This window comes from Triticum urartu, chromosome 4A, assembly GCF_056163025.1.
Source record: "Triticum urartu cultivar PI428250 chromosome 4A, HENAU_Tu73, whole genome shotgun sequence".
Classification (NCBI taxonomy): Eukaryota; Viridiplantae; Streptophyta; class Magnoliopsida; order Poales; family Poaceae; genus Triticum; species Triticum urartu.
In genome coordinates, this window is record NC_141876.1 from 10,071,826 (window position 1) to 10,092,999 (window position 21,174).

General features: G+C 46.1%; 2 protein-coding genes and 1 long non-coding RNA gene across 3 annotated transcripts; 1 reads left to right on the forward strand and 2 right to left on the reverse strand.

The window, feature by feature from the left end:
* Positions 1-654: 654 nt before the first annotated feature.
* Positions 655-3,722, reverse strand: LOC125550193 (membrin-11). The gene is made up of 4 exons (XM_048713131.2): positions 3,276-3,722; positions 1,427-1,547; positions 1,182-1,331; positions 655-1,069 (listed from the first exon to the last, which is right to left on the reverse strand). The coding sequence occupies exons 1-4, from the start codon at positions 3,557-3,559 to the stop codon at positions 908-910; spliced, it is 717 nt and encodes a 238-aa protein (XP_048569088.1). The 5' UTR covers positions 3,560-3,722; the 3' UTR covers positions 655-907.
* A 2,161-nt stretch (positions 3,723-5,883) lies between these two features.
* LOC125550192 (HSP20-like chaperones superfamily protein) lies at positions 5,884-10,073 on the forward strand. The gene is made up of 6 exons (XM_048713130.2): positions 5,884-6,061; positions 7,674-7,854; positions 8,292-8,448; positions 8,913-8,950; positions 9,053-9,089; positions 9,682-10,073. The coding sequence occupies exons 1-6, from the start codon at positions 6,057-6,059 to the stop codon at positions 9,714-9,716; spliced, it is 453 nt and encodes a 150-aa protein (XP_048569087.2). The 5' UTR covers positions 5,884-6,056; the 3' UTR covers positions 9,717-10,073.
* A 7,413-nt stretch (positions 10,074-17,486) lies between these two features.
* On the reverse strand, positions 17,487-19,986 carry LOC125555734 (uncharacterized). Its single transcript, XR_015601953.1, has 3 exons — positions 19,879-19,986; positions 19,237-19,440; positions 17,487-17,730 (listed from the first exon to the last, which is right to left on the reverse strand). It is a non-coding gene; the product is annotated as an uncharacterized LOC125555734 (long non-coding RNA).
* Between the last annotated feature and the right edge of the window lie 1,188 nt (positions 19,987-21,174).

The following is a 21,174-nucleotide window of genomic DNA, read 5'->3' on the forward strand; positions in this document are numbered from 1 at the left end:
TACTCCTTTCGTCCGAAAATTCTTGTCTTAGATTCGTCTAGAGATGGATGTATCTAATACTAAAACATGACTTGATACATTCACGTTTAGACAAATCTAAGGCAAGAATTTTGACTTGATACATGACTTGATGTATCGGCCTCTGTCTCCACCCCTTCCACAGATTAGCTCCTTGCGCTGCTGTGCATCACTGTGATGATATCTGCTGCGTCCGCAGAGACGAGATAGCTGGGTGCAGCGAGAAGGGAGATACCGGCGGCGCCGGTCATCAACCAGACCCTCGGCTACGCGAGGGAATTGGAGAGGATCGTGTGATCTGTTTGCCTCTTTTTTCTTCATCCTTGGACTGAATTTCCTATGAAGAGGTGGATTATTGGATTGCCCTGTGGCTCGGCTGTACTACTTTGTTAAATCGTTTGTTTCACCCACTGTTTCCAAAGATACTCAACTGTGAAATGAATGGAGTACATTGTCTTCAAGAAGACAAGTTACAGAATTCTGAAAACGCAATACGGAACACTGTTTATCCAATAGAGAACCGCAAAAGCGCAAACTAAAACAGGATGAAAGAGAGGTCATAAACAGCAGTATTAGCATACTTTTTGCATGCAAGATGTGCACGCCCACGACTGCATTTCTTACAACAGAAATGTCATAGTAACAGAACAGGCCACTGTACTGTGCATGCAGAAGAATATATCTGATCTGAGGGTTGTCAACATCTTTTCATAGTCCGCGCTATACACACAGTATATAATAGTAATACAAAGAAGATAGATCAGTAACCGAGCAGAGTTGTGCCTGCTACACAAGGAAGGGCTACAGATAGCAAACTTTAAACTGAACAAGAACCCCCTTCCTTAATTCCTCATGCGCTACTGTGCCCACCTCTAGAGAACATCGAGAACTAGTGTGTCCATCGCCAAAACGCAACCATCAGCACGACCGTGATGATCATGCCGCCGTACGCGATCCGCTTGTCGACTCGGTGCCGCTTTTCGATAAGCTTCAAGACCGAGTTTGACAGGCCAACGGTGTTCAGGACATCTAGAGCCTTCCTTTGCGCGCTCTGCAATCAAGTGCAAGGAGATGTTACTTCTACTACTATCAGGCAGGCACATTCTTCCACCATGCCAACAAAGGCCAGCAGGGTGCTGTGCAAGTTGAACTGTTTCGTTTACCTTCAGACGATCCCTCTGGTCAGAGTACTTGTGGAGGATGGCCACTCCTGTCTCAAAGGCTTCGTCAAGCATTCGAGAAGAGCTGCGGGCCGATTGCATTGCCTGGGCTTCGTCGTCAAATATTTGAAGGACATGCGACGACTCACCATTCTACAACAGTAATTTCCAATTCATTAATGCTGCAACGAAATTATCCTGCAGGAAAAAGCAACTGCTCATGCTTTGTTTGCTTCAAGACTACTTACAGCTCTCTCAAATAGCTCCGCCCTTTCCTTGGCTTCCAAAATCCGCTTTCGTTGCCGCAATGAGTGCTTGTCGAGGGTTTCCTTCAATGAATCAACCTCTTCAGATAGCTGCTCCACTTTTCTGCCAGGATAGCATCAAACAATGTTAAAAACTTGGAACACCAACCTACATAACTCCTATTCAGCTCTTCCTTTAAATTGTGCACACTGTCGAAATTAAATATGCAACAGGACAAAAATTTCACAACATAGTGCATACCCTAAAGTAATTCTCGAGAGTTGCTCTAGCAGCCACAAATATAACTTTTATACAGAACTCCATTTCTACAAAACGGATAAAAGGAAATATAGCATCCTTGACGACGGATGAACCTAGCATGGGCGTCTAACTATCTCAGTGTGACACATGGCCACACATGTAGAGTGACAAGAGCTTCAGATCTAAGCTGGTGAATTCCAGAGAAAGATTAACACAAGAAGAAAATACGTGTACTTAATAATTTATTTAGTACTGCTGCAACTGTGAATTCTTACAATAAAGGAAAGGGAATTAGAGAAAATGTCATCTTAATAGCAAGAAAACAATCCAATCTAATGTGTATAACTCCTATACATTAAAGGAATGTAGGTAAAGCACTCCCTCTCACGTGCATTTCAAGATGGAAATATTTGGTACAAGCAGAGGGCAAAATCAAGGTTCAAAGATGTATTATCCTAATACCTGCTGTAGGATTTCCACTGTACCCAGAAGGTGGATGGATAGGTCAATTAATCAATAACTACTGATAAGTTAAAAAAGCAACAAATTAGATTGCAACTTTCTGTATGCTATGTTGGTTATGCCAATTCCTCTGAAGAAAGGCTAGTTTTCAATATGAACTATCAAGTTCCTACATCAAAATATTCCTGCTTGCTGACTAAATCCTGAAGTGTAATGATACTCGGGGAGTTATTTATTGCTTGTGTATGGTGGGTACTTGAATTAAAACAATATGACCCTGGTTAAGTCTACAAAGAATTGTACATGACAACATACAAAGCAGAACTAACATCATGAAAGGCTGAATTAGGAATTCTTATTTGAGGGTGTCTATGTGGAGGCCACGGTGGTTCTGGCACTGGCATCCCTAATCAGTCACAGTGCACCTATAATTTGCCAATGCAAGATTGCTAAAAAGTATCTACATGAAATACAATTAAAAAAAACCTCGGCGACTTGCCCCTCTGAACCACCAAGAAGGGCGCAACTAAAATTTGCAAAGAGTTCTTTTTGCGACAGGAACTATTTGTTATGAATCTAGTGCCAATGGATCTGTCTACCAACAACAGGCAGATTCAGTGGCAAGAAAACTGATAGTGGTCAAGCTAAATAAGTTCAAACCGGCATACTGAACAACCCAATTTCAATTTCCTCAAAGCATAACTGAAGCCTACCATACCAAGTTAGGCACATTGAACAACCAAACTTCCATATCCTCAACAGCATAACTGAAGCGTACCAAAGTTGGCACGTCGAACAAACCTAACTTACAGCTCCTGAAAAGCATAACGGAGGCCTACCGACCAAGTACTAGCACACAAGTTGAATACATGGCACAGATTACACATGCTCCTCAGTCCTCACCATTAACGCCAAATCCACGCTCAAGTAACAATAACGACAGAATGCAATACACTAAAGCTGTGATCTACGCCCGCCGCGCCGACGACTCGTCGGCGCTTGGAGATCCCACTCCGCCTCATCGCCAATTCACGCGGCATGGAGAAGGAACTCGTGACGGAGCAGCTAAATGGGGCTAAGTAAGGGCCTAAGCAGAGGAGGGAGAGGAAGAGGAGGAGTGTCGCTCACCTCTTCCAGAGGTCGCGCTGGCCCTTGGCCGGGATGGAGCGCCAGAGGCGGTCCATCTGCGCGCAGAGGCCCTGGATCTGCGCCACCTCCCTCCGCACCGCCTCCGCGCCCGCCGGGTCCGGCGCGCCGACGAGCGGCGCCGAGGCGGAGTAGGAGGAGGAGGCGGGCGCCGAGGCGAGCCGCTCGACGCGGGCCACGCCGTCGCGGGCCGACAGCAGCAGCCGCCGCGCGCTCTGGTACATCTCCGACAGCGTCGCGCCGCCGCCCCCGCCGGAGAAATCCATCGCCGCGGTCGAGATCGATCGATCGATCGAGGGTTGCTTCCGGTGTCTCGGATCGGGCTTGGGAGGGCCGCGATCTCCTTCGGGCCGCCGAGCGAGGCGTTGTGACGTGGCTGGTGGCGGGTGCTGGCCGCTTGATTGGGCACGGACGGCGTGATGGTGGTGGCGTCGATGCCGTGTGGGCCCTCGCCGTGCAGCCTGCCTGCCTTCCTTCCTTCCACCCCAAGGCTCCATACGAGTTGCCTTAAAACACACACTCCACACACATCATCTATTTCTCCCCAACAAAATATTGGGTTTTCTTCCACTGAGATAGAATTACAGTCATTCTTTCGGAAGCATTTGTATACAGTGCAACCAACAAGCAGTGCTACCACAAGGAGACTAAACTTAACTGGACTATGAGCAACCCTATTTTCGTTTGCACTTCAATATTTAAAAAAGAACACTCACACATTCCCGCAAGTCTATTAGCCTCGTTGACAAGATGTCCATAAACTGAACGATTGAGTGGTTGGTCTGACAAAGTACTGATTGCCATGAAACATTATCATGTTTCACCATGATCGGCAGGTCGAACCATCTGATGGTGCAATCTGAAACTAACACCGGGTCAGTCTCAGGGCCCAACACGCTAAGGCATAGTCTGGGCCCCGCATGACGTCTGACTTCTAGAAGATCATCATCTTGACGTGCAAGTTAGGGATGCCATAGGGCTCTACGTTGGTTAGTAAATTGTGTAACCCTAGGTCTCGTCGACGATTGCCGATATTGTCATCCAGTTCATTGCCCACTCATGTGATGTCCTTTGTGGGGAGCCGACAAGCTAGGAGTCGCGTCTTCCTAGCAACCAGTTATATCGGCATGATATGTGTTATGGGATGGGTCGAGGAGACGACAACATCGGCCTTTTCTCCGCCCAATTCGCCTCCGTCTCGACGGTGTTTTCTCTAGCGCAACCTCAAGGGCCGAGGAGGTTTGTACATGAGTGGATTGGTCGATGGGTGCCGCCATGTGCGACGACGACATCATGCGGGGGATGATGGCATTCTAAGATCAAGGGATGCAGTCTTAAAGCGATGGATCTAGTGTTCTGCACTGACTTTGTCAAGGACAAACGATGAGTTTGAGGCTAGAAGGGTACACGAATGAACCCCGACCGATGCACCACCCTGATAATGGCACCGCCAATGGCGATCCTCTTCGTCGGGTCACAAAGCCCCTTCGGGAGATGGTACTCCTTCATGTTCGACGAAGGTGCGCCGTGTTGCCGGTATTAGCAGGAAACTCCAAGGACTATGTTGTACTCCCTCCGTCCCATAATATAAAAGTGTTTTTAACATTACATCAGTATAAAAAACGCTCTTATACTATGGGACAGAGGGCTTTCTTTTGAGGCGTTTTTTGCTTTGGTATTGGATATATGGTCTTTCTTGCTTGTTTTTTTTTTGCGTGTGTGGCTTACATTCCGTTTTTTATTGACAAATGATGAGGTTTGGTTCACCTTTCAACCCCTCCTATATCTATTGTGTCGAGTGCACTATCGCCGGCCACATAGAAAAGGACTGTCAGAAATTACGAAGACCCGTCCAAAAGGGAAAAGTCAGATCGATGCACAGGTATCATTAGATAAAAGGGGAACCACAAAAGAAACCAAGTATTCATTGTACATCCTAGTAATTTGGTTGATATCCTTTAAGTGTGAGTGGTTACGAAGTTATGAGCACGTACTATTTGTACTACATTTGGCAGAACACATGTTCTACTTTGCTAGTAAGAGAAAGGTAAAATCTTTTAAGACGGGTAGTCGAATGAATTTTTTTTTGGTGTAAGTCATTTTTTATGGGCCGGCAGATCTTCATCCAACGATCAAGACCAGTGTCGCCAATGCTCATCTTGTTTCTCCCAAGCCGCCTCCCAGCACAGCCCCATCTATCGGCCACCGCCCCCTGCGTCATGCCGCCCTCCCCCCACCGCTCAAGGCTAGCCCCGTAAGCCCCAATCCTCATGTTCGCCATTGCATCGCCATCCGTGTATGTTAACCTATTTTCTCGCCTCCGTCTCGGACGCTACATCTCGCCACTTCTCGCAGTGCCATCCCCGTCTCCGAAGATTTCCTGGCTCGGCCTTGCCGTCAACGTCGTGGCTCACTGCCGTTCGCAACGTCGTCGCCCGGCTCTGGCCTCGAGCTCCGCCATGTCCTCCTCCTTCCTTCACACGCGAATTCGACTTACACAAAAAATAAATAAAAAAATTCAAATTACTTGCATATAGCCCGTGCGAGATTGTTTCAAAGTGTAGGGGCATTTCGGGGCACATCTTTGCCCCAAAATAAAGCTGCAACACCAAAGCGACGGGGAAACAGTGCGCTGCTCTGCTCTCCTCACCGTCCTCTCCTCTCCCCTGCCGCCGCCGCGCCCCCGCTTTCCCCACCGCGCCCCGCAAACCCTACCCCTCCTCCTCGCTCCCCGGCCCGCCGCCCGCCGCCCGCCGCGTCGCCATGAGGTACCCCTCCATCCTCTCCCCTCAACCCGAATCACGCGCCGGTGTTTTTTTTTTCCTTTCGACGTCGCCCCCGCCCAATGCGGCGCGGGGCTGGGGCGGGGCGGTTCCTTTCGCTCCAGCAGCTTTCGTCCTCTGCCCCAAATCGGGACGGAATTCCCACCGCCTCCTGGTCCGTCAAATCCGCGCCGAATCCCCTTGGAGTCACGGGCTGTAGGGCGTTTACGATTTTTTGGGGGGCTTGGTTGATCGTGTACATACATGCGGAGTAGATCGATCGGGTGTTGGAAGTGGCCGTAGGATCGGAGGCCGTCCACGGGTTCCTCCGCCAGCTCTAGGTGTTTGTTTGGGGGCGTCATGTTCAGCGAGCATTGGTCCTGGAAGCACCTGAAACGGATTCAGCTCACATCCAGTTCTCTTGTGCTCTGGCCACTGCACTGTTCAGTTTAGCCGTTTCGGTACAAAAATAAGCTGTTTCATCCATGTTGGAAAGGATGCCTGTCGTCTGTTGCTGCACGCTGTTACATTGAAATGTTTGCCATTTTTAGTGTAGCATGTGGGCGGGCGTCTGTTGAACATGCCGGAGGAGCGCCTAGTAGGATATTAATCTGGTTATCGTTAAGTAGTATGATCGCCTTTTGTTTGCACTCCCATAGCGTTTCTTGTTTTTTCCAGTGGCACGGGGGAAATGCGTAGACTAGGCGTGCATTATATCACATGGTTTACCTTGATGATTTGACTACAGCACTATTTTGAGCCTTGCCTGTTAGCATGAGTTACATTTTCAATTATATGTTCTTGTTAGACTGATGCACTTTGTTGCGACAGCCAATCTGTTATTTCCGACTAGGAAATGTTCAGCCAGATTACCTCTTTATAATATAATTACACTTCCTGGGGGCGTCATATTCGGCATTGGTCGGGGAAGCACCTGAAACGTGTTCCTGACTGCGCAAATAGGACCCGCATTGCCTTGCTAGATCGCTTGCCCAGTGTCTCTTGTGCTCTGGTCACTGCACTGTTTAGTTGTTTCAGTACAAAAACATGCCGATTCATCGATGTTGAAGCAGTTGCCTGCCAGTCTACCGCTGCACACTATTACATTGGAATACTTGCCAGTTTTAGTATTGGATGTGGGCGCGTCTGTTGAACACGCAAGGGTGTGCCTAGGATATTAATCTGGTTATTTGTTAAGTAGTTTGATCTCCACTCATTTGCGGTCCCACAGCGTTCCTCATCTTTTCCAGTGACGCGGGGGAAGGAAATGTGTAGACTTGGCGTGCATTATATCACATGGCATACCTTAATGATTTGACTATGCCAATATTTGAGCCTTGCCTGTTACTAGTATGAGTGACATTTTCAGATAAGTTCTTGTTAGACTGATGCAATTTGTTGCGACAGCCAATCTGTTCTTTCTGACTAAGAAATGTTCAGCCAAATCACCTCTTTAGAATATATTACACTGAAGTATGCAAAAAAGAAGATAGTACGCCTCCCATGATACTTATTCTAGGGCTTTTTTTTAATGTTTTTCTGTTGTAAGTAAGTGACTAGGTGCACACTTTTTTTTGGATGCTGTGGCACAACATGATGCATTTTCTGTGGCATGCAGTCGTCAACCTGAGGTGCTCTGGGCTCAACGCGCGGAAAAGGTTTACCTGACTATCTCAGTCCCAGACGCAGAAGATGTTGTGATCAAGACTGAACCTCAGGGCATCTTTAGCTTCTCAGCTGTTGCTCATGGGGAATCTTTTAGCTTGGCCTTGGAGCTATTCGATTCCGTACTGCCTGAGGTAAGTATTTGTGGTCGTCAGTTCCACATTGTAATACAGGGCTGGTTTCAGTTGATGTTAATTTCGGTTCAGTTTTTACCTCTGGGTTGTTGCTTGGATACATGTTAGAAAGCTACTGAATGGACATATATAATACTTAGAATGTTGTCGCTTGTCTTTCAGTCTTTGGTAACAGAGCCACTTAATCATAGGAACTTGAGTCCACATATAGATGATCTACTTTGTAATATTTATATGCATGCCACTATGTTTGAAGGAACTAATCGATGCATGTTGTAAAGTGTAAGCTGTGGCGTCAACAAATTATCATTGAAGTGGACCTTTATATTTGAGCCACTAGCTGCTGAATAATTTCCTGTGCAATGTTGATGAGGACGATCATCACTTTATTTTGTGAACTGTTAGTGAAGTAACCCTTTTTTTTAACTTGTCTGTAGGGAAGCAAAACAAAGACAAAGGTGGGTTCGCGAAACATAATCTGTTCGATCCAGAAAGATAAGAAATGTTGGTGGAAGCGGTTGCTGAAGTCAGAGGCAAAACATCCATACATCAAAGTTGACTGGAACAAATGGTGCGATGAGGATGAAGAGTCTGGTATGTGCTAATGATAATATGCTATAAATGAACAATATAAACATTTTTCTTGTACCAACTCGTGGAGTTCATCATAGAAAACGGATTTGAAAAGAAAGTGAGATATAATTAAGTAGATCACATTTGGTTGTTGTCTGCGTCAAGTATTATGCTTTACACAAAATCAGGGTGAATTAAATTTGTCATTATGGGGGGGTGGGACATACCATTCTTCCTGAAGGTCACATGTATGCCATTCCCAGTTTTCTCATATTGCAATGTATTGTTATGTGACAAGCAATTTGCTGATAAGCTAACTAAGTTTATACTCTTTCGAAGCTGGTTTAATGATGATAAGTACTCTGGCTATTTAATCTGTGATCCCATCATGTAGCTGCTATGAGGCTCTACTTTCTTCACTTTTATCTGCATTTTAGTTCATTATGCATTATGCTTCGGTCAATCTAACACATAATCCCTTTCAGAGAATTCGGGTTCAGACGATGACTTTGATGGTGGTGAGGTATGAACCATGATCAACTTTCTGTGCCCCCTCATTTCCTTGCTTGGTTCATGTCTAATCCTCAGTGTAGAGTTACTTATTGTTATCCTCATGCCGTCGCAGGAAAATGACGAAAGCGATGCTGATGATGGAATGCTGTGTGAGTGCCCATCTTGTACTTTGAATGCCACATACGCCTGGCCTTTACGTTATGCTGCTTCTGACGATCAAATTTGAACCTGATTAATTTACCAATATGGACACAACTTTCTGTACACAAACCTGTATATATGGTTTGGAGCGTGAGCTAATCTGTATTTACGTAGCATCACGATAGGATTTTCGTTAGACTTCATTATCTTAAATACTCCCTCCGTTCCAAAATAAGTGTCCTAACTTTGTACTAACTTTAGTACTCCCTCCGTAAAGAAATATAAGAGTGTTTAATGCTCTTATATTTGTTTACAGAGGGAGTACAAAGTTGTACTAAACATTAGACACTTATTTTGAGATGGAGGGAATATAATTCTGCACAGTTGGAGAGTTCCTTTGATAACTTAGTTTGTACTGTTGACCATTCAGTCTCTTACCACACTTGACAAGGATTAGTTTCTGCCGACAGTCAAATTTCATCATATGCGTAAACTATATAGTGGTTGTAGCATCCCCTCAACAAGGAGTCTGAAAAAAAGTCGCAATCAGAGGACATTTGTGCTCCTTGTAACTAACCCGACGGCTTTGTTTGGCTGCAGATCTCCCTGACCTTGAGAAGCTGAGAGGGAAATGAGCAGGCAGGCCGGGCTGGACATATGAAGGAAGTAGGTCGTGCTGCTGTAGCAAGTAGGCAATCGTTAACGCTATATAGCAAGTAACCGTTAGCGCTAAAAAGCTGGGATGGTGGTACCAGACTTGTGACATGGTGCCATGTCTTATCTACCCGATTACTACTCTTTGGTCGTCGCTGAGCTAGGGTTATGAAATCTGAATGTAGTAGCCATGAGTCATGGTTTGTGGCCGACTTGGTTATCGGTGTTATGTGGCAAGAAGATGTCGGACATGTATGCTGAGCACCTTGCGGTTTCTCTGACATGATGGCAGGATCATACTCATGGGCACCTGAAGAATTAGTGCTAGTATTATTATATGTCGGATGTTAATTTTTTTCTTGGGTTTGTGCATGGTAGATGCTGGCTGCGGATTGCCTCATGGAAACATGATATTTCGATGATTTTTGCAACAAGTTCTCAGTTTGTGGTTACCAGCGCAGCACAGTAGTGCGGATTTGGGTGTTGGGTGCAAATGCACCGGAATTAAGAAAACATAGAATTTGAAAAACGTCAAAAAGAATCTGAATTATGTTGGAAACAAACATGATATAGTGTTACACATGTGACAAGTTTCGTGAAAAAATGGCTTTTGTGGCATTTCGGGCAAAAGGAAACAAAATTAAAAGTCACTATTCATGCATTTTTTTTACTCGCTTCTTTTTTGGCCTGAAGTCAATTGGAGTCATTCCTTCGTGAAACTTTTTTATACGAGCATAACACCACCATGTTAAAAATAGAGAGTACTCCCTCCATCTGAAAATACTTGTCATCAAAATGAATAAAAAAAGATGTATTTAAAACTAAAATACGTCTAGTTACATCCCCTTATTCATCTTGATGACAAGTATTTTTGAACGGAGGGAGTATTATTTTTAAACTTTTTTTTGCAATTTCTAAATTATTCTTCAATTCAGTTTCAGTGGGACCCGAGACCCACTAGCACAGACGCTAGAATCATAGTAGCAAACTTTTTCCCGAGCAGAGGTTTTGGGGGCTTGCGGCTGTGGATGAGTGCTTTTCATCGTGCACGCAGCACGCATGTCGACACGGAATCCGATTCGATTCTATTCCCCAGTAGTAATAATTGTGTCAAAACGAATCCGATCTGAAAAAACGAAAAGAAGGGAAACGACAGGAGAAAATAGGTAGGGAATATGGAGAGATAGTGGAGCGCAATTTGCATCCCGCTGAGTTTGTACGGGGACGACGATGGATGATGGGAGCATTATTGTAGGAGCATCTTCAACGGCACATAACTTTTTTTTTTTGCATCCATTTGGTAAAAAACTGATTTTTTTTGGGGGGGGGGGGGGGGGGTAAAAGCCACCCTGAAATTTTGGATTTTTTTCTGGCATAGAAAAGGGCCTCAACAACAGAGAGCCTGCAATTCGACCAATCTTTTTAGGCTATAGCCTATTGCCGTAAGATTGAGAAATACGAGTAATTTGAAATGGCGCGCTCCAAGCCTAGCCGCCGCTTCACCCGCAAAAAAAAAAACCTAGCTGCTGCTTGATGGACTTTCACTGCCGCCCGCGACATCTCATCCCGTCTCCGTGGTGGCCAATTCTGGTCACCGCCGTCGCCCCGAGCCCTGCCGCAACCCCGATGACCGTTACTGAGTTCCCGCGCGTCGCCGCCCAGTTTCGACACTCCACCACCGGATCCGCCCACACCGCCATCACCGAGTTCCCGCTGTTGTTCCCGAGCACCGTGCCGCCGTCCCTGAAATTGCCCATCGCATGATTCCACCGCCATTGCCACTATGCCCGCCGAGCTCGTCCTCGCCGTCGGATCCGCCTCCCGACCTCCCCGCCGTGGCTGTAAATATCTCCAAACTATGCGCACGTTGCCGGATTTCATGCTACATATTTTTGTTTAAACGTTTAATTTTGGATGTTTGTTGTCCCTCACGAACACATACTAACTGGCTTCTAGGAGGCAAAAATTGAGAAGGAAACAAACATCATACATAAACGCATACATAAATGGACAAGGATTAGGCAATGGTTGACTAACATTTATACACAGTTTAGGGCACATCCGGTGAAAACATATATGCTTGCACGTCCAATAAAGTAATACAAAATAAATTGTCTCCGAGCCGAAGCAAAGATATCCGCGGAGGCCGGTTCGTTCGTCCGCGCTCTTCAAATGTGCTTCTTCCCCCTTCTCCCATAGAGAAAACGAGTTCTTCTTTCTTTTATTACTTAGGAGCCGTGCAGCCGCTGTTCACCGGGCCTTCGGTCACCGGCTTCTCTCCGTGACCCCTGGACGCTGAGGGCGTTCTTGGATTGTTGATTCTGGTTCATATGAGGGCATGATAAACCATCGACGCTTAAAAAATATAGACATTTACGTGCCATGGCAATAATCTTTAGTTTTTTTTTTGCGGAGGAATAGAGTCTTTAGTTTATCTCCATTGCGATGGAGAATCCTGCATATATCACAATAGAACAGGAATTTAGAACATTTATACAACAATGACTTCAAGGTTAGCACACACGATAAAAGCATACACAGAAGCATGCATGCCTGGATGCCGAACGAAGTATACCTTATTTTTATTGTCTGAAGTCGATAACTCAAAATAAGGATTGCGTGTACGATTTTTTTTATTATTAGTATGATATTCTAAAGGTAAGGTTGTTCACGCGATTAGTTCACTAGGATTCATGCGTCACAAGTTTCAAATTAGGGCCCTAAAAAAGTGACATGGTTCGCTGTAATTAGGCTCGTAGGTAGAGGATATGTTTGATGATGACAAAAATGATGATTAATTAACAGTGGGATTTTTGCTAGTATATATAATCTATACTACCTCCTCGCCTCTGCAAATTGGGCATGCGTTCTTCAATCACAGCCACTTCTAAACGAAATGAGGGTGGTAATAGTGCTCGCAGTCGAGGAGCATCAGGGTCTCGCCCACGACGAAGTCCTCCAAACAGATCTCACAATCGCGCCTGTCGGGCTGCCCCTGCTTCAGGTTCGGCGCTGTGTAGTTCATGGTCCTGAGCGATGCGATCTTCTCTGCATCTGCACCCCGCGCCGACGGTGGGTGCTCGATCTGCTGCTGCGCGCGCTTCGCCGCCTTGCGCCGCCGTATGTAGAAAAAGACGGCGAGGCAGGCGATGATTGTTAAAACTATCCCTACAACTACCTAGAGCATGTCGCCCACCGGCGTCCTCCCACCCGCTGGGAAGAGGGACTGGGGACGACGTCGATACCCCTCGCCATAATGCATGCAAAAAAGTATACAATAGAGCAGTGGCGGAGCTATGTTGAGGCGTGCCCCAGCTTTCGAGAAAAGTCTGAAGGAATTCTTTTAGGGCCTGAATGAGAGGGAAAATAGTATATATAATCTACGCTACCTCCTCGCCTCTGCAAGTTGGGCATGCATTTTTCAATCGCAACCACTTCTGAACACAATGAGGGTGGTAGTAGTGCTCGCAGTCGAGGAGCGTCAGGGTCTCGCCCTCGACGAAGTCCTCCAAACAGATCCCACAATCGCGCCTGTCAGGTTGCCCCTGCTCCAGGTTCGGCGCTGCGTAACTCATGGTCCTCAGCGATGCGATCTTCTGTGCATCCGCACCCCGCGCCGATGGTGGGTGCTCGATCTGCTGCTGCGCACGCCTCGCTGCCTTGCGCCGTTGTACGTAAAAAAAGACAACGATTGCTAAAACTATCCCTACGACTACCCAGAGCATGTCGCCCACCGATGCTCCTCGCTACAACTTGCAGTTGTGGAGCTATGTTGAGGGGGGGGGGGGGGAGGCAGTGCCCCCTTCCCCCAGCTTTGAAGAAAAGTCTGAAGGAATTTTTTTACGGGCCTGAATGAGAGGGAAAATAGTATATATAATCTATGCTACCTCCTCGCCTCTGCAAGTTGGGCATGCGTTTTTCAATAGCAGCCACTTCTGAATACAATGAGGGTGGTAGTAGTGCTCGCAGTCGAGGAGCGTCAGAGTCTCGCCCTCGACGAAGTCCTCCAAACAGATCTCACAATCGCGCCTGACTGCCCCTGCTCCAGGTTCGGCGCTGCGTAGTTCATGGTCCTCAGCGATGCGATCTTCTGTGCATCCGCACCCCATGCTGGTGGTGGGTGCTCGATCTGTTGCTGCGCACGCCTCGTTACCTTGCACCGCTGTACATAGAAAAAGACGACGATTGATAAAACTATCCCTACGACTACCCAGAGCATGTCGCCCACCGACGCTCCTCGCTACAACTTGCAGTTGCGGAGCTATGTTGAGGCGGGGGGGGGGGGCAGTGCCCCCCTCCCCCGGCTTTGGAGAAAAGTCCGAAGGAAATTTTTTTACGGGCCTGAATGAGAGGGAAAATAGTATATATATCCTCGCCTCTGTAAGTTGGGCATGCGTTTTTCAATCGCACCCACTTTTGAATACAATGAGGGTGGTAGCAGTGCTCGCAGTCGAGGAGTGTCAGAGTCTCGCCCTCGACGAAGTCCTCCAAACAGATCTCACAATCGCGCCTGTCGGGCTGCCCCTGCTCCAGGTTCGGCGCTGCGTAGTTCATGGTCCTCACCAATGCGATCTTCTATGCATCCGCACCCCACGGTGGTGGTGGGTGCTCAATCTGCTGCTGCGCGTGCCTCTCTGCCTTGTACCGCCGCATGTAGAAAAAGACGACGATTGCTAAAACTATCCCTACGACTACCCAGAGCATGTCGCCCACCGATGCTCCTCGCTACAACTTGCTGTTGCGAAGCTATGTTGAGGGGGGGCAGTGCCCCCCTCCCCCCAGCTTTGGAGAAAAGTCTGAAGGAATTTTTTTACGGGCCTGAATGAGAGGGAAAATAGTATATATATATCCTTGCCTCTGTAAGTTGGGCATGCGTTTTTCAATCACAGCCACTTTTGAATACAATGAGGGTGGTAGTAGTGCTCGCAGTCGAGGAGCGTCAGAGTCTCGCCCTCGACGAAGTCCTCCAAACAGCTCGCACAATCGCGCCTGTCGGGCTGCCCCTGCTCCAGATTCGGCACTGCGTAGTTCATGGTCCTCACCGATGCGATTTTCTATGCATCCGCACCCCACAGTGGTGGTGGGTGCTCGATCTGCTGCTGCGCGCGCCTCTCTGCCTTGTACCGCCGTATGTAGAAAAAGACGACGATTGCTAAAACTATCCCTACGACTACCCAGAGCATGTCGCCCATCAATGCTCCTCGCTACAACTTGCTGTTGTGAAGCTATGTTGAGGGGGGGGCAGTGCCCCCCTTCGCCCAGCTTTGGAGAAAAGTCTGAAGGAATTTTTTTACGTGCTTGAATGAGGGGGGAAATAGTATATACAATATATGCTACCTCCTCGCCTGTGCAAGTTGGGCATGCATTTTTCAATCGCAGCCACTTCTGGACACAATGAGGGTCGTAGTAGTGCTCGCAGTCGAGGAGCGTCAGAGTCTCGCGCTCGAAAAAGTCTTCCAAACAGATCTCACAATTGCGCCTGTCGGGCTGCCCCTGCTCCAGGTACGGCGCTGCGTAGTTCATGGTCCTCAGCGATGCGATCTTCTGTGCATCCGCACCCCACGCCGGTGGTGGGTGCTCGATCTGCTACCGCGCACGCCTCACTGCCTTGCACCGCTGTATGTAGAAAAAGACGACGAAGCAGACGACGATTGATAAAACTATCCCTGGTATACAATTGAGCGGTGGCGGAGCTATGTTGCACCGGGGGGGGGGGCAGTGCCCCCCTCCCCCAGCTCTGGAGAAAAGTCTGAAGGAATTTTTTTTACGAGCCTAGATGGGAGGGAAAATAGTGTTTTGCCCCATAGATCTTTGTCATTGAACTTCGCATCCCCCTCCCAATGGTTTTTGTCTAGCTCCGCCATTGCCGCCGCCGAATCGTCATGTTTCACGAGGTTTTGAAAATATGGGTATATCCAATTTTAGGCCTGCTGTAAAAGCAGCCAATATTTTGGCTACCTAAAACTCTCTCTCTCTTCACAGCTACAAAGTTGTTTTTAGGTAGCCAAATTTCGGTCTACTACCGTTGAAGATGCTCTAATGTGGGCTACTCCCTCCGTCCTTGAAAGAATGTACTTTCAACTTTGTTGGAGGGTCAAACTATCTCAAAGTTTGACTGAGTTTGTGCAAAAATATGTCAATGCTTGTGAAACCAAATAGGTATATGACGAAAATATATTTTATCATGAATCTAATGCTACTAATTTGATGGCATAAATGTTGGTCTATTATTGTATAAATACGGTCAAATATAAATAAGTTTGACTTTCCAACAAAGTTGGAAGTACACTCTTTTAAGGACGGAGGGAGTAGGTGTGTTTGTGAATGCGAGGCCATTTCTCATGGCTGGACGCGTCGGTGAAGCTGGGTCAGCTCCAATGGGCCCTTCACCACAAACGGGGACGCCCCACTTGGCAGGCAGGCAAGCCTCCAAGCTGGTCCAATGGAGAGCGAGACAAGTAGATGAAGAACAAGGACGGGCGGACGGTGACCAGTTGTTGCCTGCACGATACAGAACGTGGCCGGTGCCGCCTACCCTACTGGCCGGCCGGCCGGCGCGCGGCACGACTCCCGAACTAGCCCAGCCAACTCGCTGTGCCGACAACGCCGTCCAAGTTTACTATTCCTACATGGAGCTATCTATCCAAGCTGCCGACATGTGACCGACCCCCACCTCTCCTCCCGTCCGTGTATCATCACATCCAAGATGGAGAGAGATACTGCCACCTGGACCGCGCAAAATGCTAGGCGTCCCCCAGACGCTACTCGCTCGTGCATGCAGTTCTTCGGTTTTCACTAATACTCAATCCGTTTCAAAATAAGTGTTTTAACCTTAGTACAACTTTATAGTAAAGTTAGTATAAAGTTTAGGATACTTATTTTAGGACGAAGGGAGTAGTAAAAAACGGAAACCTTTTTTTTCGAGGGAATGCCATCATGGCCGGCTACTTTAGTGCATTGGTAAAATTGTTACATCGTTTGCAAGGGCCCCTGCTAAGAAATCTTCGGGGCTCGTCAACCCAATTACAAGAAGAAATATTATCGGAAGCAAATTTAGCTGAAAGACGGGCTGCTCCATCCGTCCCATGAAAACAACGAATAAAATGAACGCCGCAAGTCATACCAGCCATCAGAAGCAATGTATGCCAATTTGCGTGAGGGCGGCAACAAGAGCCAATGGTCACAAGGTACACTACAAGAAATATGTCAACTTATGACCACCACTATTGGTCACTGAAAGGTCACAAATTTCCATTTATGACCTTTTTGTGACCAAAAACATAAGGTCAAAAGCTGGGCGTTGTAAACTGACTATAGCGACCTTTCTTCTGGAATGGTCGCAAACGTTTATGACCAAAATAAGTCCACTGTGGCGTTTTGGTCACTAGCAACCTCCCCAGGCCACGTAGGCATCCAGCGTGGCAAGCTGATGTGGCACAAGATTCAGCCCGGTCCAATTCGATTTTCTACATGGGCCTAGCCCAACAATTCAGCCTATTTGTGTTTTTTTTCGGTGTGTCAATTTTTGGTTGGGTTCATGGGCCAAGCCCAATATTGCAGCCTTTTTATTGTTGGGTTGTGGCCTTTTTGTCTAAACGAATTTAGTTTTTCTTTTTTTTTTCCAAAAGAAGGGTCCACTAGTCAGATGGATCCCAGTTGTCAGGTTCTAGTAACAGGTTCCCATCAATTCAGACTCATATTCTTCATATTTCAAGCATTATTTAGATTTTCGGAGACAAAAACACACATGATACTTAAATAAGAGCAACCAGATCACATAATACAAGCTCTATCCATTCCAATACAGAAGACCATACTGCTTTACAAGCTCTACAAGTGTAACAAGCTCTACAATTGTAATACTAACAAACTCTACAAGTTCTTAGATTCAGACTCCTAACAAGCTCTACTAGATGAACAACATGCCGGACTCGCTCGACGACCATAGTCAGGGCTGGGAACAAACAAAACAACAACATGGCTTCCACTGTCATCCTGTTACATGAATCAGAGAAGAATTAGAATAACTGGGGAAAATATATGTCGTAGCTAACAAAGTAAGAAACAATAGTTAACAAGTCTGAGTCATAGAAGCTAGAAGTGTCTCTTCAGAGAGACGAGAACTTAGAATTGATGCATGGATCTTATTCTAAACAGCATAAACACCATGGCAATAACAAATTAACAGTAACAAGATCAGTGTTAGCAGAATTAAGTACAAGGCAATCACGGGTACCAATCCAGTGCAAGTTAATAGAGAAAATATGTCAAAGTTACTCAGATTTACTAATGTGTTTTTCATACTACCAAATTGAAGGTAAAAGATGTGTACTGATCAACACTGCAAACTGATTTCTGAAAGCTTTACCAAAACATTGTTTAGTCGCTTGGTGCTAAAGCGATAGATGTTGAACACTAACTGCCAGCGATAGTAACAACCAGCAGGTACTGCACCTGCGACCGCCATCACTAGCTTGGAAGCAATAAGCACAGCATAGGTAGGATAGGAATCATCCTAGTTGTGTGTTCACGAATCACCTAATAGGTGATGTGCCGCATAATTGATTTCCTGAACTCAGTATGCTACACTTGTCTGTCCCAAATCAGGGCTCATGAATCCTCATCAAAGTGTGAAATTTTACCTGAAGTAGGGCAGTGGCCACGTCGAAAACCACGTACAGGTCAATGGTCTGCGGGGCATGAGAAGCACATCAGGAACCCGGCAGTCGCAAGTGGCAGACGAAAAAAAAATACTGCTAGGGAATCTGTACACGAATGAGGCATAGAGCAGCAAAATAAGGTATATATTCATGATCTTCACAGCATGAATCCAAATCCTACGGCTGATAGTGGCCCTTTTTATACTACAAAAGACACCTGTACACGACCATTGACACCGTTGAAGAATCACAACAGCACACTAAGAACAATGACAGGCTCCGCATGCCTGTGACATACTGTACACGGCAATAGGAGCAAAAATCTAATAAATTCATTACAGGCTTGCCAATAAAAATAACAAGTTACCTACACACAAGGAAACATAAACTTGAGAGGTTGAGATCAAGGCCTATCAACTACATCATATATATATATATGCATCAAAAAACAAGGCCATATGGACCAATGCATCATAATTATCAGTTTTAAACACTACAGGATCAGACCGACTGACCAAGCCTGATGAATCAATAGGTGTGAAATGCATTGACACTTTGCTCTATCTTAAAATTGACAGCTATATTAATTCATATTTATACTCACTAGAGATAGTCATAATATTGGGACGTGGACACACATCAAGATAACTCTAAAAGAGTTTGACAAGATATGCAACCGAAGTCATAGATCCAGAACAATAAAAATAATCACATTTGATTCTGATGAACACTTATTTACGCTGGATCTCGAACATCATAAACACTATAGTTGTCGGGCAACTCTATCTACACCATTCTAATGCTTAAACACTGTCTACATGAGCATTTTAATACCACTCACCGTTTCATTTGACCACACAAATAATCTGACAAGCACGATGCAGATGCCACCCAGGTAGGCGATCAATTTTTCTAGACAATAGACAATAGAGCAATCATGCCCTGTGCAAGTTAACAAATGCAAGGGAAACAAGAAGCTTCAGCAGCTTTTAGCTGGCAAACTCTCAAGGTTGACCACCCCAACAGCTTCAGCAGCAGCTTTTAGCTGGCAGACAAATCAAGTTAGTTGGTTCGATAAAGGAAAACAAAGCAAGCTTATTTTCTTGACTATTTACAGAACTTGTAATAGAAAAGTAAAGTGTTGGGCGTGCAGAAAAGGGCAAAGAAGAAAGTCGATGCCAATCACAACTTCTATAGATGGAGATAAACAGAAATAGATAACATTTCTTACATATCTAGCTATAGCCCAACTTGTAAATCATATTCAGTCATGTCATAGTTGAGAGTAAATGTTGACAGTTTATGGACATTTTGCTAGAAGGACATGTCACACTTGTATTCACATCCACATTGATCTAATGGATCAATTGAAGGCAGTTTTTATTTATTTGCATGCACTTTAAGTCAAATGGGATAATCAAAGACAGACACTCTCTATCCAAGTGATTTTAGTACTAGTGCCCGGAACCAACAGGTGGTTTACCTGATTCAGAAATTCATCCAGCCTCCTAACTAGCCGTATGATGCTTCCTTCAAAAATGTCAGTCATTTCTGTCACCTCTCCGAAGGTGGCGCCCTGTGAGGAAAATGTTTTAGGACTCTACACAGAATATAACTACAATAACTACAGCAGCAATACAGATGCAGAGTATGATTGCATCAGATGTCGAGATTATGCATGATAAGAATCGTAGAACATTACAAGTGCACCTATTAATCCACAATCAACATCTGATTTCACAAGAGATCTACAAGTACATCTGATACAAAGGTATTTTCTAGTCAGGAACTCAATTCTGGAAGTTTGGAATAAGTAGCCGATAATAATTTCATTCAGTAGGCACCAAACAATGAATCAACACTTAAGACAGACTACTTTCAAAATGGAATAATGCCCAACTGTTCCAGCAATGAATCAACACTTAAGACTACTTTCAAAATGGATCAATGCCCAACTGTTACAGCAAAGAATCATCAGCACGCAAGGCCTTGACTGCTAATAGCTAACATGACTGATAAGACTAATTCAGCTATCCTAAACACAACAATTCCCTTACCAGATCGGTTTGTTTAAAAACCGCGATATTGCTTCCGTATGCAGCAAAGGTGTATTCCTTGAAGGACGCGAGAGCGCGGATCTTCTTGGGCAGTTGAGGTCCTTAAATCGCAAAGAAAATTCACGCACCATGAGCGGGAGAGCTAAAAAAACACTGAACATAAGAAACCGAGGTACTGAATAGCAGGCTCACCGGCAAGGACCAAACTGAGCTTAGCACACTGCACAACAAGAACAGAAAACAACATGATTAGTTATATCGCAAAATGGAAGTCGGCTGCATCAGAGTTATATGTAAAGCCCTGATCCAAAGTAGGTACTGCTTCCATGCCCTGCGGGAGGGAGAGAGGGAGATAATAAGTTACCTGATCCGAAGCTCCTGGTGCTCCTCGGTGCCATCGTTGTCGAGGACGAGCGGATCCGGAGGCGTTGCTGTCGAAGAGGAGGGGGTCCGGTGGCGGCCTTGTCGGAGAGGCGAGGATCCACCGGCGGAGAGGAGCTGATCCGACGGCGGCCTTGTAGGAGGATCTCACACGCACCGCCACCACCGCCGAGGAAGTTCATCTCAGCCGTGCGCAACGAAGAGGTCCACACCACCACCGAAACCCTAGCGGGAGGAAGTGATGCGGGCGACCACATGAGGCGGGGTAAAGCAAATCGACGCGGTGGTGAAGAGGGAGTGCAGTGAGAGGAAGCTGTGGATAGGCTTGGCGACGCCGGAGG